General features: G+C 50.5%; 1 protein-coding gene across 14 annotated transcripts in view; it reads right to left on the reverse strand.

Annotated features, from left to right (window-relative positions):
• The window catches only part of EPB41L1 (erythrocyte membrane protein band 4.1 like 1), a 137,606-nt gene continuing 119,910 nt past the window's right edge, over positions 1-17,696 (reverse strand). For 13 of the 14 annotated variants that reach the window (XM_006072457.4, XM_006072456.4, XM_044927689.2 and 10 more), the window contains 6 exons: positions 17,204-17,284; positions 12,475-12,561; positions 11,572-11,655; positions 9,460-9,540; positions 9,047-9,163; positions 1-3,380 (listed from right to left, as the gene is read on the reverse strand). In XM_006072457.4, coding sequence (XP_006072519.3) covers positions 3,372-3,380; positions 9,047-9,163; positions 9,460-9,540; positions 11,572-11,655; positions 12,475-12,561; positions 17,204-17,284 — 459 coding nt within the window. In that variant the 3' untranslated portion in view covers positions 1-3,371. The remainder of the gene's footprint in view (positions 3,381-9,046; positions 9,164-9,459; positions 9,541-11,571; positions 11,656-12,474; positions 12,562-17,203; positions 17,285-17,696) is intronic. The other variant, XM_025263539.3, reaches the window with a different exon arrangement.

Below are 17,696 nucleotides of genomic sequence, written 5' to 3' on the forward strand. Positions count from 1 at the left end.
TTTGTGGTTCAGCATCAAACACATTTATTTCACTTTTATTGAGTATACAAGAACAGAGAGCACACGCATACAGCACGGAGCACTGAGGTGGGGGAGCGCGGGGACGAGAGAGGAGAGAGGGGTGTGAGCAAAAAGGACCAGGACAGCATCGCAGTTGGTTAGGAAGGTGCTTTTTGAAAAAAAAAAAAAAAATTTTAGAGTGATGTTGCTCATGCAATTTCAGGCCAGTCTTGGAATGTGCTTACAGGATTCAAAAACTGAAACAGGTCTTGGCACTTCCTGTACCCTCAGATGGAAAAGATCCCAAGAAAGCAAAATAGGGGCAAACAAAGACTTACAGGCTGGCAGAGTGGACAAAGGCCATGGAGGGCATCTGCTTTTCCTGTTCCTTTTGCAAGTTAGGAAACTGAGGCCCCAAAGCGAGGATAAGATGAGCTCAGTGGCATGTGGTGAGTTAGAGGCTGAGCCAGGATGGCCACCCAGAACTCCTGACTGCCCTCCAGGACTTCTTCCACTATGCTATGTGGTCTCCTGGGTGGAGAGGTGGCACAGAAAGGATGTGAAATGGAAAATGGAAAAGTAGGTTGACGACAGATAAGACAAACATCTATATTCCCTATGAAGAGGAGGATGGGAAGGAAACAGCGCCCTAGATTTCAGCTTTGCAGCTCCCCTCCTCCCTGCTGGCAGATGCCTGCCTCTCTATGGAAGGTCAGAGCATCTGTGGACTGGAGAGCTCCATAAACCCTGGCTGGCCCACAAATCAAGCCTGGTCACTTCTTCCCTGTCCTGAAGCCACACACATAGGGTCTGTAGGCAGGTGCAGAACCCACAACAAATATTCTCCCTCTGAGGTATGTCCAGTGCGCTCAGGACGCCTGGTTCCTGCAAAGACAAGGATGCCTGAGCCAGATTCCAGATGGCCCAGAGAGGGCAGAGCCACTCCAGCTCTTGGCCCAGAAGGAGTGGGGGCTCTCAAGCTGAGGAGGACGGGGAGGAGGTTCTGTGGCTTCTGTGTAAGAAGAACCTGGCACACTTCCACTCTCAGGGGGAGCTGGAGGGGGTATGGCTGGCTGTGCCACCTGAGCCCCAGATGCAGGGCTCTCTCTGCCTCTCCTCATCACATGTTTACCTACAGAGGCAAACACCATTCTGCCTCAGGTCAGCACCAGTTAAGCAGCGAAGCATATGTGTCACCAGGGGAACGGATAAGCAAGCCTGGGCCCTTGGCAGGGCATCTGCAGATGTCTGATAATTGGAGAGAAGGCGGAAGTGCTCTCAGAGGGGCTGGAGATGTAAGGCTGGCTCAGGGAGCTTCCCAGGTCCCTTTGCTCCCCGCCCCCCCCCTCCACCGCCATGCTTTCTCCTTGAGCCTAACAATAGTGCCTGGCACAAGTAAGTACTCAGTAAATATTTGTTGAATGAATTTATCAACTGCTTTAGAAGCAAGATGGGGGAAATGAAATGGGACTGAGAAATTAAAGGGCAAATGCCTTCAGAAGGGGCCTCATTGAGCTCAGGAAAGCAGCTTGTGTCTGGAAAGCCCACGTGTGCCACAGGGCAATGCCAAGCTTTTGATGGGACCTTCTCCAAGGGCTCCCGTGGTCTCCAGGCCATTTCTGGGACTCTTAGGGCCCAGGATCAGAGAACAAATGTTGACTGAAGGGGAGGTCTCCAAAGCCAGGGTCTTATTCACAAGTGGAGCCCCAGCAACACCTCCTGTCCACCTCAGCTTGTTTCAGGAGCCTCTGGGAGTCCAGTTTTGACCTGTCAGGGCCTGCCCTGTGTTCAGTCTCTACCATGGCTGCTTTGACCCAGGAAGAAGAGAATGATTCAGACAGAATACAAGAGTGGTCAAAAGAAAGAACTGAGCTGGGGACATTCAGACAGCCAGGTGGAAGCCACCATCTTCCGCGACAGCTGGGGGCATCACCTCCCTTGGGGTAGGACTTAGCTGTCACACTGTGGTCAGGGAAAGGCAAGACATGTGGCACAACAAAGAGACGACTGAGAACTGAGGCGAGCCTTCCGGGGAGGTAGGGGGACTGAGCTAGGGGATCTGTGCTGCAGGGTCCTGAGCACGGTCCAGGTCCCAGCTGCTACTGCCTGGGGGAGAAGGCATCTTGAACCACACCCGGGTCGCTTCCTTCTTGCCAAACCCCTGCCTCTCCATATGGGGACCCCACCCCTCCCCACCAATCAACCAAGTACAAACACCACACACTGTATTTCTACACTGAACTGTCAGCTCCTACTGTGAGCGACTCACAGCCCGAGTCAAGGTCTCCTTGGCTGGGTTGGTTCGGTGAGATCTAGGAACCTTGAGAATACATCAATCACAGTCAGATAATTATCATTTTAAAATGTCAGCTTCATACTTACCAGCACTGTTTATTTTAATATTTGTTTCCTGTTATATGTAATATACATAACTTAAAAGCACATCCATACAAATCTCCTACAAGCGGCACCTTCATAATGAGAACCCATAAACATATAATGTCTACTTCACCTCCTGTGGCTTGGTTTCACGTTTTTGCTTTTCTTTTTCTCATTTCCAGTGAGAGTCATCTGCAGCGGCCCTCGGCAGGACCAGGACACAGAGGGTGAGGGGCGTGGGGTGGAGGAGAGGGAGGAGGGAACCCAGACAGAAAATGACAACGAGACGTGTGAGAGTCGAGGCGGAAAGGAGGCGGAAGAAAGGCAGGTGGATTTTGCAGCCCAGTGTCAAGACCCAGAAAATAAGAATCCAGTGTTCCTCCTCCTCCTTTCCGAATGGGGGATTTTTCTTTCTTGGAAAACAGTTGACGGGGGCGTGTCTTGCTGCTGCAGCTTCTCTAACTGGCTGCAAAAGTGTTTTCCTTTGCATTGGAGTGGGCAACGGACGCAGGAAAAGAAGAAATGGGATGCTTGTCCACTGAAGGGAACGTGTAGGCCCAGGAGGCATTGTACTTCTACAATCAGCGTGGTCTGGCTTGCCTTGGTTGTTCTGCAGGGCTTCAAAGTGGGGTGGGGAGGGGAACAAGGGATTACTGTTGTTATAATTTTTGTTTGTTTGGTTTCCTAGAAAATCCCACCAATTCTTCAATTTGTCTGCAAAGGAAATGTAGGCGTTCAGATGTTGGTTGTTGCTGTCGGCCGAATGCTCGGCCAGCCCCGGCAGCAGTGCGAGGACGTGGTGTTTCCTGTGTATATATATCTATATCTATATATATCTATATATATATGCTTTTCCTTTCCCAGTCTCTTTCAGGGACAGTACGTCACAGCTGGGACGTCGGTGTTGAGTTGGAGAATCCAGGATGAAGGCCCCTTCTTTATGGTTCTCTGGCTTGGGTTGGACCAGAAACGCCAGCATCTTTTCACAGAGGTCAGGATTCCTGAAGCCAGAGGTCGGGGGGCGGGGGGTGGAGAGGAGAAGGGAGATGCAAAGGAAGGAAGAGGACAAGGAGAGTTAGTAACTTTTGTCATCCATCTTTAAATACATGGCTGTTCTCACTCTCTTTACCGTGTGCCCTTGATTATGACTTAGGAAGACAGAGTGACTTATCCAAGCCCACACAGCTGGTAATAAAGTGGCCACTGACAACTGAAGCCACCTTGTTGTTCAGTCACTCAGTCGTCCTCTTTGCAATCCCATGGACTGCAGGACACCAGGCTTTCCTGTCCTTCACTCTCTCTCGAAGCCACCTGTCTGACTCCAAAGTCCATGCATGTTTGCTGGGCTGTTTCCACGCAGGTAGGATCTTTCACTTTGGCTGAAAATTGTTCAAGTTACCTTGAAACTTTGTCCTTAGCTTTCCCTGAAAGCTAAGATCACACTTGTTTCATTTTGTCTTCCTATCTGCTCTCAGATCTAAAAAATATTTAGATGTGATGGCAGAGGTGGGTTTTTTTTTGTCTTTCCTTTCTGTTTGCCATGGCCTGCTGTGTCCTGGAGGTTAGTTAAACCCCAGAGACTAGTGTTTAAGTAAAGAGACTGAAATCTGGATCCCAACTCAAGTTTGACTCCAAAACTTGAGTGGTTAAGGGGTCTGGGCTCTGAAATCAGACAATCTGAAGTCAAATCCCACTGCGTGGTCTACTAACTCTGTCACCTTGGGCGAGTTTCCTAAGCTCCTTAGACCTTAGCTGCTTCCTCCGTAAAATGGACAGAAGTTGTAGGGAAGATTCAAGACAAGGATCAGCATAAGTGCTGAGTAAATACTGGCTGTTCTTATCATTACTACTGCTGTTGTTAACTTAACCACACACTGTTCTGATCTCATTGAGGGCAAGGGCTGTCTCTTACTTACTGCTGTCTTTCCAGAGCCCAACACCATGCCTGACATATAGCAACTACCCAGAACTATTTAACAGGTGGCATATCATCCCTGTCCTTTACCACTTACATGGTCAAGTGCTAATGGAGTGGTAGATAACTGATCCTTCTTGGCTCACTTGATAGATGGGAAAACTGAGCCCAGAGGATGCAAAGATTTACCAAGTTGGTGGCAGAAACAAGACTAGAATTCAAGGCTCCTGCTTTGAAATAGGTCAATCCTGCCTCCCCCCCCTACCTTCCCCATTTAATTAGAACTTTGAAAGCAAGAAAGCTCTGGGAAGCTGGGTGGGTGCCACCCTCTTTCTGGCAGTGTTTGGGATATAGATCCTGCCTGAAGGAGGTTGGCCAGTGGAGCAAAGATAGAGCCAAACCCACACAGCTGGTCTATGAGCTGCAGGGAGAGAAGACTGTGTAAGGCAGGTGATTTCCACACTCACAGCAAGAACTTCAAGAAGGAAGAACTTCATAAGGCAGTCTGCTGGAGCAGGGACAGAAGGAGGATTCAGGGAGAGGAGAGACAATGAAGACTGGCAAGATGGATGCCCACATAGAAACAGAAACTCGTGCAAGAGGCTGGTGACAGAAGTTTAAAGTCTGACTTGCTCAGGGCTCTCATCAACCACTCAATATGACAAAACTATAGGGACAAGGAAGCAAGTTCACATCGCCAAGCACCTTTGGTATGTGAGACAACACCCTCGTAAGTCACTGCTATGGACTCAATATGAACCACCAAAATTCACAGGTTGAGGCCCTAACCCTCAAGAGGATGGTATTCAGAAGCAGGGCCTTTAGGAGGTGCTCATAAACAGGATGCGTGCTTTTGTAAGAGACATGAGAAAGATGACTTCTCTGCTTTCCACTGCATGAGGACACAGAGAAGATGGCTGTCTACAAACCAGAAGAGGGCCTTCACCAGGAACCAGATTGGCTGGCCCCTTGACCTTGGACTTCCCAGCCCCCAGAACTGTGAGAAATTAAGTGTGTATTGCTTAAGCCATCCAGTTTTCTGTTCTGTTACAGCAGCCCATGCAGTCTCTAACACTCATAAATGTGGTTTATTACAGCAGCTCCAATGTATAGGTTAACTCCATTTTGTAGGTGAGGAAGCTGAGGCCCGGGTGGTTCCTCTGGACACACTTTCTGGGTCCAAAGCTGGGTGTGTTCTTTCTACTCTATTCTGCTACTTTCTGAGAAGTTTTTCTTACAGTGCTGGCTTCACTTTAAGTTTTCTCATCAATTAATGGAGTACCTGCCTTAGAGGATTTCCCTGATGGTCCAGTGGTTAAAAATTTGCCTTCCAATGCAGAGGATGCAGGTTCAATTCCTGGTCGGGGAGCTAAGATCCCCCACGATGCAGGGAAACTAAGCTGGTGTGCCACAATTACTAAGCCAGCATGCCCCAACTAGAGAGAAGCTGAATGTCACAACTAAGACCCAACACAGCCAAAAATAAATAATTAAAAAAAAAAAGAGTTTCCTAATTCAGAGAAGACTTCCCCTCCAGAATTAGTGAGTCTGACTACATGAAGAGTCAGAAGTGGTTTCTACTTGGCGACAATTAATGGGAAGGAAGGTGGGCAGAAAAGGCAAGGGAGAAACTTCTGTCTCTCCAGGGCAACATAACAAGGTGAGCTTTACAGAAGAATCCAAAAGAGAGAGATAGAGAGAGAGGGTGTGTGGTGACATGTGGGACAATGGCAGCCAAGGAAGAAGTAAAGGGTGGGGGGAGGAGGAGGGAATGAGATGGCAAAGGAAGCACTGAGGTGGGCAGATGTGAAGACCGCATGGGGTAGGCAGGACGACGCTTGGATGAGAGTCGAGAGCGCCGAATAGCCAGGGAACACAGGAAGGCAGGAGCCTGGGGGGACTGACTGGGACGCTTCTGGGAAAGACGAGGAGTGAGACAGGGCATGGAGGAGGTACAAGAACCTAGGGAAGCAAATAAGTAGCGAGAGGATCGTATATAACTACAAGAGGGCTTGTCCTGTCTCTTCATTTTGCAAATGAGCGCACCGAGACCCCGATGGTCATGAAGCTAAGTCAGTAGGATGGATGGAATGGAGTCAGGTCCAGATTCCCAGCACAGAATTCTTGGCATCAGTGGCTCCTACACTTCGTTGCACACGGATTTCCTAAGGACCAAGGTATAAATAAAGATTCCCAGGGGGTTTCCCTATTGGTCCAGTGGTTAAGACTCTGAGCTTGCAAAGCAAACAAGCAGCACGTGTTCAATCCCTGGTCAGGGAAGTTACGCATACTGTGCAGCCAAATAAATAAAATAAAACTGAAAAAAAAAAAAAGATTTCCGGGTCCTAACCCAGCACTTCTCAGTCAGACTCTATGACAATTGTTCTCTAGTGTCTGTGTTTCCAGGATAATGCAGCCAGCTCAGCACCAGCTTGGCAAGTGACCTACACTCTACCCCTCTGAGACCTGGGAAACAAAAAGCAACAATAACTAAGCAACTGAGGGGACAAGAGTGACAATTTACATGAAAGTCTGAGGAAGGCAGGCTCTGCCTGTGATCAGCTTACATGACTTCTAGACCAGCCCTATCTGGGTCTTCCCTGGTGGTCCAATGGCTAAGACTCTGCACTCCCAATGCAGGGGGCCTGGGTTCATTCCCTGGTCAGGGAACTAAATCCCACATGCTGCAAATAAGAGCTCCCATGGCACAACGAGCCCGGCATGAATAAATAAATTAAGCACACAAATAGACCAGCACTGCCCAACAGAAATATTAGCCACAGATGGAACTGAAAATTTTTCAGATAATAGATTTTCTAGACAATATTTTCTAAATGTCCTAGAAATTTACGGCTTTCTAAAATTTCCAGCTATATTAGTAAAATTCTAATGTTTGAATTTACATCAAAAAGAGTAAAAAGAATCAAGTGAAATTAATTTTAATAATGTATTTCACTTAGCCCAATACATCCAAACATTATCACTTAACACGTAATCAATATTAAAATTATTGAACTATTTTATACTCTTTTTCTCCATACATAATCTTCAAAATCCAGCACACGTTTTACCCTTAAGGTACATCTCATTTCAGATTAGCCAGTTTCAAGTGTTCAACAGCCACATGTGGCTAGTGGCTCCCACACTGCACAGCACAGAAAATTATTTCCACCACTGTAGAAAGTTCTGTCGGACAGCACTGGTCTAGATCGGGGTTGGCAACGCTTCAGAGTGGCAAGAAAATACTTCCGCACCTTTTCTTGTGACATGAAGGGGGTGGTAATCAAAAGGGTGTAAAGGAAACATTCTTGTGTCTTTCTAGAAAACACTGGTTTTCTTCATCAGGGAAGAGGACAAAAGGAGACCCGCTGCTTGTGGGGGCCTTTGAAATGGATTTATTTTTCAGTGAGGTATAATGTGCAAAGTCAGTCAAGTACACAAATCTAAGTGTGGAGCTTAACACCTTTTTATACGTGTACACATCCACGCAGCCCTCCCAGTTCCAGACACTGACACTTCCTGCACCCTCGAAGGTCCGCTTATGGCTCTTCCCTGTCAATGCCACTTCTCGGCAGGAACTGATATTCAGACTTTGAGCATGTTTAGTATGGCCTGTTTTTGAACTTCCTATGAATGGACCCATTTGTAAGTGTCTAACTTATTTCACTCAACTCAATTATTATAGATCTGATAAAATTCAATAAATTTCTAGAGGGGCCTCACCAGCTTCCCCCAAGTTCAGGGGGGAGACCTGTCTGCTCCAGCACCATTTCCCTCCTGTTATTCACCAAGGCACTGATGGTCCAAGAGGAAAGAGTAAGGATTGAGGTCCCCTCAGATTCTGGCCCCAGGTGGCCTCAGAAGGGTTTCCAATCTAGTAAGACAGATGGGATGAAGGACTCTGGTCCTCATACTCCTGCTTGGCATCAACTATACTTCAATTAAAAAAAAAAAGTAGGATTTCCCTGGTGGCACGGTAGATAAGATTCCGCCAGCCAGTGCAGGGGACACAGGTTCAATCCCTGGTCCAGGAAGATCCCACATGCCACGGAGCAACTAAGCCCGTGCACCACAGCTGCTGAAGCCTGTGTGTCTAGAGCCCGTGCTCCGCAGCAAGAGAAGCCCAAGCACTGCAATGAACTGTAGCCGTCACTCTCCACAACTAGAGAAAGCCCATGCAAAGCAATGAAGACCCAGAGAAGCCTAAATAAATACAATTTTTTTTAAGATAAAAAATTTTATCTTTTTTCAACTATAAAAGATAAAACTACAATTTTATCTTTTTTCAACATTCAACTATACTTCAATTTGTAAAACTTTCCTTCTTGGCGACATCTAGTGGCTGGTGATGGAGACAGAGACTTGGGGACAGGACTATGACGTGGGCTGGGTAGGACTTTTTCTGACTTCCAGCTTATAGGCAATGGGCCAGTGAGGTTTTGCTTATCTCTGTCTATCCCACCTTGGTATCCACCCATCCAATCCTCTCTCCCCTTTTCTCACCACTTCTGGATTTACTTTTCTGGGTCTGGAGCCTAAAACCCCAAAGAAACCAGTCTTCCTTCCCCTCTGTCCTCATATCAAATCTAGAGAAGCTATTTCTTCCCTTTGAACCCCAAATCAGGAAGCCTGGGGGGTGGTGATCAAAGCTGTGCTGGGGACCCAGCCTCTGGGTGGGTCCTCACATGGAAACGCCTCTTGGAGGACCCTGTTCTCTTCTGTCTCACAGCTACTGAGCCCCACGAGCCTCACCTGTGGCTTCTTGTCCCTCTCCTCTGGGGATGGGTCTGTTTCTCTGTAGACGACGGCTTTGGTTACCAGCATGTCGGGATGCTGCAGTTTGGCCTCCTTGATGGCCAAAGCCAGGGCCTGGAGGAAAAGAAGAGCAGAGTGAGGAGCCAGAGCGCACTGAATACGGGTGAGGCTGCAGAGACCAGCAAGCCCCTCCAGTCCACAGGGACGCTCCCACAAGTTCACAGCAGAGGGTGGAGCTCAGGTCTTCCGGCTCCTTCTGCCTCCCATTCAGTGCCCCTTCCTTGGGGGCTTCTCCTCTGGACAGGGTCAGCAGGAAGTGGACATCTTCTCTGCTCACACACACAGCCGTCCACAGGTAACCCAACGCGGGAGGGCCGGTGGCCTGGGCACCCACGCTCCCATCCGCATACCTGGTCTTGATCGACATCTTCGTCCCCGGTGATGATGATCCGCTTCTCAATTCTCGTCTCAGAAAACCCTCCTTTCACAGTCTGCAGAGGGAGAGGGAGGGGGTTTAGCCTTAGGTCTGGCTGGGGCAGCAGCCTCAACAGGGGACAGAGTCAAAGCACCCCTCAAGGGCAAGGCTGGAATCAGCAGTCGCCTTCTCTCCTGGCTCCCTTGGTTTTTCCCTTTACTAGTTTTGGGACTTCAGACTGAACACCCTGCCTGGCTGCCACTGCTCCCCCAGCTACCAAGCTGCCCTCTCTAGCTCTTCCAAGCTGGGCTTGAATGCTGTGGCCCTCACCCTGGTGAGCTGCCCTTCCACCTTCCTGCCTCGGTACCTCCCGAGCAGCAAGTTCGTATCTCTCATGGTTCTGGGCCTCTCTTTCTTGTGCTGACCTTGTGTGTGTGACCTGGCCTTGCTCACTAGGCTGGGGCTCTTGACGGCAGGGGCCGTTATTTTTGTTTACCTCTGCATCCCCTCCTCCCCCATTACCCTGCCCCACCTGGCCAGGATAGGTACTAAAATGCGGATTTGTTGAATGAAACACATGAATGAAATGTGAATGGTGACAAGGTTCTCCTTTAAATGACTTCCAACAACACTAGAAGAGAAAATTGCATGAATGATGCTTATACATAAGCTTATAGCTGCCACTGTTTTCTGAAGGGGTGGGGCCTGGGAGCAAGCTTAGAAGATGGGGGAGGACTTAACTGCTTAATATATTAAAGGTAGGTGGTGGCGGAGGGAATGCCCAGCTGGAGTCAGGAGTGAACAGAGAGAAGACGGCTCCCAGGGCAGAGTGGACGGCTCCCAGGTGGCAGGGCCAGGAGAGACTTTTGAGCTGTATGCTGCAGGGTGTGTGATGGAACCCCTTCCCATAAACCTTTCAGTCAAGTCATCCTTGCTCACTGATGCTTTTGGTAGGAATGGGCTCTTTCTGGGGACCACACTGTGTGTGGCGGGGGGCAGGGCTGGGGTGGTCTTGCTTATTAAGGGCTAGTGCTGTCTACCAGATTCCTCCTTCGATGCTTGAATGGAACCTCCCACTCAGCCTGGCTCCCTGGCCTCTCTCCTTCAGGACTGCATCTCTGCCTTGGGCTCCCTTCTGTTCTTCCTCCTGGCCACTCAGGCATGGACACAGTGGTGAGCGGGTCCTCAGCCCGCGGGCCCCATCCTGTAAGTCACTGCTGACCCACAGGGAAGGGCTTCCTCCTCTGGCCCCGCCCCTTTCCCTCCTCTGGCCCCGCCCCTTCCTCCTGGAACCCTGCTCCGCCCCCTCCACGCCTAGTCTCTTCCACAACTCTCTTCTTTCTCCGGTCTAGCTGCACATCCTGGTGGACCTCATCTCCTCTCCTTAAACCCCTTTTCACTGGGTTCCTTCCCACTTTAAAAACCTTGATGGCTTTCCATGGCTCTCAGACTCAGACCCTCTGTTGTCACCCTTGTCCTGGGATTTCTCTTTCTTGTCTCTGTTCTGCTTGCCCCTCCCTCAGTTCAACCTAATTTCTCACAGTTCCGCCCCTACATGCTTCTTCCTGGCAGAGACGGCTTATCTTGTTTCTCCTTGTGCACTGCTTGCAGCCCCTCCAGCAGTCCCTAGCACAAAGGTAGCGTAAGGCTGACAAACTAACATTTGCTCAGAGAATGAATAAGCGAACACACGGTTTCTGCTCCCATCTTCCACGTGGCTTAGAACGTCTGCCTCCTCCCTCAAGAGTCCTCCCTGGCTTTCCAAGACCCTGCGCAAACCCCACCTTTTCCAGAAGCCCCTTCCTCATTCTTGGAGCCTTCCTTAAATTGCTCCCTGCTAAATCCCTCTGGCACTTAAGCTCCATGAGGCACAAACACTAGGGTTCACAATGTCTTCCAAGGAGACAGTCCCATCCCCCCAGCCTGGCCGTCAACAATGAAGGGCAAGTTGGTGCCTATGATGCTTAGCACAGAACAAAGTGCACAGCACTCCAGAAACTGGGAACACTGCAGTCTTCTCTATCCACGTCACAGGGCAGAGCTGTGGCGAGCTTCCGAGCCCCGCGGCCAGGCTGGGGGCACACGGGGTCCTGCTGCTGCTACTCACTTTGGTAACATGGGTGGTGGTGGAGGTGGAGAGGGTTTCCGCGGTGGCGCCGTAGGTGCTGGTGAGGACATCTTTCCCGATGATCTGCAGAATATAACCACCACGACCCCACCCCAGGGGTCAGGTGAGGGCGCTGGGGTCTGCAGGATGGGGTGGGGGCGGGGCCAACCAAGGGAGAAGTGGGGAAGGGGGTGGTTCCATGAAGGTGAAGTCTGGAAGCCAAGATGCTTTGAGTCACCAAGTCTAAGAACTCAGGAATACTGGAGTCTTCAGAATGCTAGACCCATGAAATTCTCAAACCCTGGAATCTAAGATTCCTAGAACCTGAGATTCCTAAGGTCTTGAATCCTAACAAGACCCTAGAATTTAAGAATCCTGGCCTTTGAGAAGGATGAACAGAGGGATCCCAGGGCAGAAACAGAGCACTCCTCATCTCCCATGCTGTCAGGGTGGGGAAGACGCTCTTTCTGGGACTAGATGATGAAAACGACAGATCTGGAGAACAGAGGCACTGCCAGAGACCTCTCAGTGACAGACTCAGGCTGCTGAGGGTGGAGCAGGTCCAGAGTCCAAGCCTCTGGACTCCTAGTCCATTACTCCTCCTGGTCAGTAAGGAGAGCAGATGCCAAAGCTGTGACATTACGGGCATCACCAAGGGGAGGGACCAGTTCATCCCACTCTGCCACTGCCCTACTTGTACGTAGGGGGTGGTGGGGAGGGCAATGGACGAGACCCTGACCAGGGAGCCCTGTGGGCATCCGAATGTGATGCCGTTTCCTAGTGCTGTCCTTAAAGGGGCGGCCTCCCAGGCTCCACGCCGCACTTGCCTTGGGCCACCTGTGGACCCACGTCCACAATGCTCTGTGTGGAGTCCCCTAGCCTGAGCTGGCCCTGCCCACTTACCGGAGAAAGAGAACGGATTTCCGTGGCCACCGTCTGTGGGCCTGGGATCATGGCAGCTGCCCCCTTCCCGGACTTGAGACTGTTCTCCTGGGGAAACAATAGTGCTCAGATGGCCAGGTCTCAGGTGGGCGGGCCCCCAGGAGGGCCGGAGCACGTGACCATGGAGCTTTCCCAGCCACAAGGTTGAATAGTGATGTTAGAGGCAGAGAGCTGAAGGCATCATTCAGTTCAGTCTGCTCCTGTTCATCCCTTGCTCGCTCACTCAACACACACGCTTACACACTTACACACCCACACATTCAACAAATATTTACCGAATGCCTGGCGTTAGGGACACTGTGGTGAACAAGACTCAAGACTCAATGTTCTCCCTGTAAGTACTAACAAAGGAGTCGAGACATCCAGGCCCTGCCATGTTCCAGCCACGTGACCTGGGGCAGACCCACCTCCACTCTCCAAGCCTCCTCGATTCACCTACATAAAAGGACCCTGCAGTATACAGGTTCACCAGTGGCAACAAACATCCCACTCCAGTGGGAGATGTTGATAATGAGGTGCACGTGGGGGGTTGTGTATGTGCTGGGGGGCAAAGGGTCTAGGAGAAATCTCTGGACCTTCCTCTCAAGTTTGCTGTGAACTTAAAATTGTTCTAAAAGAATAAAGTCTTAAAAGAAAATTTTTTAAAGGGAGACCCCTGTCCCACTTGCACAGGGACATTATGAAACTGACAGAAGATGAAAGGGTTTTGCAAACAGCAATCTGTCAGGTAAATACAGGAGTACAGGCTGATACTAACAACATGATGACTACTGCTTTCTGAGCGCTCACGAGTTGCTAGGTATTGTGCTAAGGATGCATGGTTTCATTTAAGCCTCTGAATCACCTAGGAAATTGTTTTAATATTCCTGTTTTACAGGCGAGAAACTGGAAGGTCAGGGAATGTTAAGTGGCTTGTTCAAGCCCCCGTGCAAGTGAGTGACAGAGCCTGGATTTAGATCCAAGTTGGTCAGACTCCAGATTCAACACACTCCTTCTGCCATGCCCCTCTGCCCTTGAACCAGCTCTCCTGGTCCAGCCTTGGGATCTAACTCCTAGATATTCCTGGAATTGGACCCAGGCTTACTGACCCACACTTACTCCAGTGTTCTTGCCTGGGAAATGCCATGGACAGAGGAGCCTGGTGGGCTACAGTCCATGGGGTCATAGAGCAGTCAGACACAGCTTAACGACTAAACAACGACAATGACTGGTGGGAGCCTCCATCTCCCACTTCCTGCACCACTGGGGGTTTAGCCTTGTCCATCCAGGGGCCCAGAGCTGTGTCCACTCTGCAGCTCCCCAGTGGGCTGAGCCTCAGGTCTGGGCTGTGCATGACTGATTCTAGATCTGGACCTCTGTCTGCCTGGGGACGGGTGAGGACAGAAGCCCTCTGCCTTCGCCCCACCCTCCCCTGATCTAGCCGCAGCTGTGGGTAACCTGGTTACCTGGTATTCTAATCACAAGCCGCTTTCTCAGAGAGCATCCCAGAATGTGGCTCAGCAGCAGGCCTGAAAAGGGCAGCCTTCTGGCTTCAGGCTTACTTTCTCCCTGCCAGGGAGACAACCACTAGCCCCTCTGAATCCTCCCATCCCTCCAGGCCTTCAAACTTCTACTTCCTCTATGGACCCCTGTTTTCTAGCCAAGCCTCACCTCCACCTTCACACTGCTGGGCACACAGGTTGTTCCAAGCAAGGTGCCAGCTACACCACTTTCCTTTCCCAGATCTGCAGCTCACCAGTCACCTCTCCTGCCTCAAGGAGGAGCACCCCTTCTCCCTGGCTGGGGCTACACCCCCATTTCCACACCAGGTCCTTCCTCCCCAGACTTGGGCCTCTTCTCCATCCCACCCCACTCCCCCCACTACTCTCTCTGAGACGCCTCGGCCACTCAAGCCTTCTACGGCCTCGTCAAAGCCACAGTCCCCTCTCCCTTTATCTGCAGCTCAGATCTTTCTTGAACCTGAGACCTTTAAAACCAACTATCTCTGCGACATTTTCCCCTGGAAATGTTCCACAGGCACCTCAGGCTCAATCAGACCCCGAATGGAATTCACTGCTTCCCTTACCCCCAACACATACCTTCTGCTGAGGAGCACCCTCTGCTGTGCTCCTCGTTGGTGTAAGTGCTTCTCAGACCTGAAGGACTTGTGAAAAAATAGACAACCCCCACACCCAGGCCCCAACCTGTAGTTTTCGAGTTGTCTGGGGTGGGGCCTGAGAATTTCCTTTCTAGCAGATTTCCAGGGTGACTGAGCAGCCTCACTGGTCCATCTTTCCTCCCATCATCTGAACATCCAATCAGTGACTAAATCCTGAACTTTCCTGCCTCCAGATAGCGTTAACCCCATCCCCCTGGTCAGCCTCCACCACCTCTCACTCTGGCCCTGCCCCAGCCCCTAAACTAGTTCTTTGCCTGCTCTTTCCCTCTCTCCCAGCGGAATGTGGGCTCAGCGCTGCTGTCTCCCTCCGCGCTTGATTCGTAGTGCCTGGCTTCACACTACCTCACACACCGTGGGTGTTCAGTAAATATTTGCTGCAGGAAGGAAGGAGGGAGGGAGGGGAGGAGGGAGGAAGGATTCGAGGGAAGAAGGGGAAAAAAAGAGATGCGAGCTCCCAAGGGAAGGAAATTTGTTCCAAGCATGTTCCACACAGGTTGCTAGAGTTATCTTTCTAAAACACAGAAACACATATTTGATGACACCATGCCCCTACTTAAAAAACTGAAGGGCTTCCCTGGTGGTCCCAGTGGCTGGGAAACTGCGCTCCCAATGCAGGGAGCCTGGATTCGATCCCTGGTCAGGGAACCGAATCCCACATGCTGCAACTAAGACCCGGCACAGCCAAATAAATAAATAAATACTTTAAAAATGGAAGTGAATCTCCATGGTCTCCAGAATGAAGTGTGAACTTCATATATGACATCTGAGGCCCTTTCAGCCCAGCCTTCCTTTCCAGCCCCTTCTCCCCCTGCTCCCCGTCCACATACTTGACATCACACTTCCCTGACCACTTCCTTTCCCTAAATGCTCCACTTCACATCTTTGCCTTTACACCTGCTGTTACCATAACCTAGGAAACCTCCTCCCATGACTGCCCCCTAATTTTATCCTCCAGGGTAGCTCAGATGTCACTGCCTAGGGAAAGCCTTCCCAGGCTCCTGCAGTCTCAACCCATGCCCTGGGCTCCCTGGGAAAGCATTATTACACAGTTATCCCTGAAGGCAGGAAAAAATAATGGCCACTCTCATTTACAGACCACTTACAGTGCGCTAGGCACTCTTTGGAGGGCTTTGCATAGATTACCTTAATTTAGCCTCATCTCAACACTTTGGGGGATATACTATTGTCCTCCCCCCCCCTTTTTCCAAGTGGAAACAGGTCTGAAAAGGTTTCGGGTAACTTGTCCAAGGTCACCCAGTCAGGAAAGTGGGAGAGCCGGGCCTTGTTCACCACTGTGTGCCAGGACCTAACCATTAGATGTGACCGTCATTATCACTTGGACGAATGAGTTCTAACAGGCAGTGTCTTTTCTTCAACTCTATATCCCCATTCCAGGCAGAGTAGAGACTAATACATGTTTTTAGAACAAATGAATGGATGGATGGATGGATGAGTAAATGAATGATGTAACTGCCTGCTCACCATGGTACAGATTTACATTTAGCCCGAGGACCATCCTGATGCCACATGGCAAAGGGTTGAGGGGAGAAGAGTAACAGAGTGACCCGTGGAAAGTGTGCAAGCTGGTCACTGGTTTAGGCTTATGTATCTTAAAAGTCTTTATTTACTCAAAACCTTCCTATGGAGTAGCCTAAATTAATGTATAATTTTCTTCCTATGTGTGTATCAGGAGTTTGGCAAGAGAAAGCATTTGAAAACAACCTCCCCCAGCTCAAGACAGATCCAGCCCGGGCACTGATGCCCGCTCAGCCCCAGCCCCAGCCCCGCATGGCCACTGTTCACAACGGTCAGAATCGGGGAGCAGAGCAGAGTGGTTGAGGTGGACAGTGGGGCTTCCGACCCAGAACGCCTGGCTTTGACCTGGCTCTAGCATGTGTTTGGTGGTGTGACCTTGGGTAAGTCACTTTACCTCTCTGAACTTCATTTTCCTCCTCTGTAAAGGGTGGAGGAAAAAGAGCATCCACCTCACAGCTCTTTTCTGCCCCCCGGAGGGCGCTGCATGGTGGCTAGCTGTGCTGTGTCATCATTTGAAGAATCTGATGTGATTCTTCAGAGCAGAACCACAGGGTCCCTCAGGACTTGAGCTTCTGGCTTAAAGTCACCACATGCCATCTACTGACCAACGTGAGGAAGTGGCCTGGGCCACCCACAGGTGCCAGGAGGATGGACTTCATCCAGGAAGGATTTTATCGGCACAATCCTTCCGTGTTGCTGATAATCAGTTAATCAGACAGTAGCATCCTCTCTTTGTCCCTGCCATAGCTCAGATGGTCCAGATGACTGAAACTCAGGGATGCCACCTCCCACATTATTCACTTTGCGAAACTGAGATCTCACAGACTATCCTGTGGCAGCTATGGGCCAGACTTTCAAACTTGGGCTTTGTGTCCCACGCCTGACACAGTGAGGTGGATGAGGGCTTCCTGCCACACCTGGCGAGGTCGGCTTGTTATCTGGCTGTTTCAGGGGCAAGGGGGCTGGTCAGAGAGGCAAGTCTCAGGTCCTACTTACCATGGTGGTTGATATGGTCTCTGTGGTGATGGAGGGAGTAGTTGTGAGGAACTCCTTCCCTCCTGGGGCAGTCCCATCAACCTGGGGGCCAGAGGAGGAGTTGTTAGAGGTGGAGGATAGAGAAAGAGTACCGAAAACGACTGCAGCATTTGCCACCTGGGCAGGAGGCATCCCCAGGTACCAAGCGGCAGGCAGTGTGAGCGAACGTGGGGAGGGGGATGTCCACACACTATATGTATATGTGTGCATGCATCCAGTTGTATCTGACTCTTTCTGCGGCCCCATAGACTGTGGCCCGTCAGGCTCCTCTGTCCATGGGATTCTCCAGGCAAGGATACTGGAGTGGGTTGCCATTTCCTCCTCTGGGGGATCTTTCCAACCCAGGGATCGAACCCACATCTCTTCTGTCTCCTGCATTGACAGGCAGGTTCTTTACCACTAGCACCGCCTGGGAAGCCCTATCCACACACAGACCAAACTACAAACGGGCCTC

The sequence above is a fragment of the Bubalus bubalis genome, chromosome 14 (assembly GCF_019923935.1).
Source record: "Bubalus bubalis isolate 160015118507 breed Murrah chromosome 14, NDDB_SH_1, whole genome shotgun sequence".
In the NCBI taxonomy this organism is placed as follows: domain Eukaryota; kingdom Metazoa; phylum Chordata; class Mammalia; order Artiodactyla; family Bovidae; genus Bubalus; species Bubalus bubalis.